The 2,518-nt window shown below is 34.8% G+C and overlaps 1 protein-coding gene across 1 annotated transcript in view; it reads left to right on the plus strand.

Moving 5' to 3' along the window:
* The window catches only part of METTL4 (methyltransferase 4, N6-adenosine), a 62,931-nt gene that overhangs the window by 47,427 nt on the left and 12,986 nt on the right, over nucleotides 1-2,518 (plus strand). Inside the window, exons 6-7 of the mRNA XM_023742901.1 lie at nucleotides 566-672; nucleotides 1,059-1,150. Coding sequence (XP_023598669.1) covers nucleotides 566-672; nucleotides 1,059-1,150 — 199 coding nt within the window. The remainder of the gene's footprint in view (nucleotides 1-565; nucleotides 673-1,058; nucleotides 1,151-2,518) is intronic.

The following is a 2,518-nucleotide window of genomic DNA, read 5'->3' on the forward strand; positions in this document are numbered from 1 at the left end:
ACATGGTTTTCTGGAATAAATTTTAGTAAAAAGTAGAAATTGTTTGAATGCAAGATGATAATAAAGTTATATTTAAAATATTATTTAATCCCATAGAACTGTTCTGTCCAGTATGATACCCATAAGCCACATGGTACCCACAAGCCACATGTGGCTCCTCAGCATTTGAAATGTGGCTAGTCCATATTAAGATGTGCTGTAAATGGAAATTACATATTGAATTTCAAAGTCTTAGTATAAAAAAAGAATGTAACATATCTCAATGATTTTTCAATTGACTATACTTAGAAATAATATTTTAGATATGTTAGAGTTAATAAAATATATAATGAAAATTTCACCAGATTTAAAAAAAACTTTTTTATAATGCTGTTACTTCACCATTTAAAATTACATATGTCGCTCACATTTGTGACTTACATTGTATTTTTATTGGACAGCACTAGCCTAGAGCTTCAATAATTTTTTTTTTTTAGTAGAAACTGTATAGTGATGGGAAAAATAACCTTTTCTATATATTTACAGATTTTTTTTTCTGTTTTTTTTTTTTTTTTTTTAATATCAGATCACCAAATCAGGAGAGTTTGTGTTTCCATTAGATTCTCTACACAAAAAGCCTTATGAAGGTCTTGTACTGGGGAGAGTTCGAGAAAAGACTGCTTTGCCATTAAGGTAGGAAAGGTTATTTTTCAGATTTGCATTAAAGTATTAAATTTTAGGGTTTTTAAAAATTATTGCCATAGTGACCATTGATTTTCCTTAATTTTTACATTTTTGAAAATTGCCCAGAACAAAAAAAGGGTGAACGATATGACACATGCAATTTTATATTATCTTTTGTTTAGTGTCGTGTGTAATTGTCATTATTTATTGTAGAACAGGAAATTATAGGAAAGATCTCAGTAGTTAAATTGTTGATTTCCTTCATTGTTTCTATTCTTAATTTATTTTAAATTCAGATACTATTTGAAAGGGGAAAAAAAAATCAAAGCAACTGTGGCTTGTATGTAAACAAATTCTTGAAAATATAGTTTACTTTCTTGTTTTGTTTTAATTAGGAATGCCGATGAAAAAGTACTCCCCATTCCAGATCATAAATTAATTGTCAGTGTGCCCTGTACTCTTCACTCACATAAGCCACCTCTCGCTGGTATGTTTCTTCTGTAAAGTAGAATTATTATTATTGTATGACTTATGTTAAAATGAAAAAAACATTGAATGTAGTATTTGAATAGTCTAGAGATTACTTAAGGAGCCCCGGTTGGTGCAGTGGTTAAGCAAGTGGCTGCTAATCGAAAGCTTGGCAATCGAATCCACCAGTTGCTCTGTCTTAGTTACCGTGTGCTGCTATAACAGAAATACCGCAAGTGGGCTAGAAGGCTAGAAGTCTGAATTCAGGGTGTCAGCTCCAGAGGAAGGCTTTCTCTCTCTGTCAGCTCCGGAGGAAGGTCCTTGTCATCAGTCTTCCCCTGGTCTAGGAGCTTCTCTGCACAGGAATCCCGAGTCCAAAGGACGCAGTCTGTTCCCGGCACTGCTTTCTTGGTAGTATGAGGTACCCCTGTCTCTCTGCTCACTTGGCCCTTTTATATCTCAAAAGAGATTGGCTTAAGATACAACCTAATCTTTTAGATTGAGTCTTGACTCTTTAACCTAACTGCTGCTAATCCCACCTCATTGACATCATAGAGGTAGGATTTACAACAGATAGGAAAATCACATAAGATGACAAAATGTTGACAATCACACAGTACTGGGAATCATGAACTAGCCAAGTTGACATACATTTTGGGGGGACACAATTCAATCCATAACATGCTCCATGGGAGAAAGATGTGACAGTCTGCTTCCGAAACATTACCAGCCCTGGAAACCCAGTGGGGTAGTTGTACTCTGCCCTGTAGGGTCACTATGAGTCGGAATTGACTTGATGGCAACAGGTTTGGATTTTTAGAGATTACTTGGAAATAAAATCAGATATGTGTTATTTTAATTAATATTCCAAAATTTCATAGCAGAACTTATGAAATGGAGGATAGATTGGTTTTTACTACCTTAGCCTTTTCTGTTATACAATATTTCAGGTTCCCCTTACTATCTGTTGCTTCCTTGACAGAATGAAGACTGATAATAGGGCATCTGAGGACTGTAGTTCAGCTAGGGATTTTGTTTTACTACCACAGCTTTATCTTTTGCTTGTTCCAGAACTAGGAGCTCAGAATAGCAGGCAGAGAGATGGCTAGAATTCCATTAATATTTGGCAGAAGCTTTCAGTTTTATGTTTTTAAAAGGTAGTGCTTTCTTAAAACACTGGAAAGGTAATTGGTACAGCCTGCAATTCTCACTAGTCTTAATGCTTAAGTATAATGTTCTTCATTCAATGACCCGAATAAGCAGGCAGTAGATTTTAAGGACAAAAAATTGGATGACGCAGAAAGTATCAAAAGAAGATGTAAGGAATGCACAGAGTCACTGTACCAAAAAGAATTGGTCAACATTCAACAATTTCTGGAGGTAGCAT

Source organism: Trichechus manatus, unplaced genomic scaffold, assembly GCF_000243295.1.
Source record: "Trichechus manatus latirostris isolate Lorelei unplaced genomic scaffold, TriManLat1.0 scaffold00222, whole genome shotgun sequence".
In the NCBI taxonomy this organism is placed as follows: Eukaryota; Metazoa; Chordata; class Mammalia; order Sirenia; family Trichechidae; genus Trichechus; species Trichechus manatus.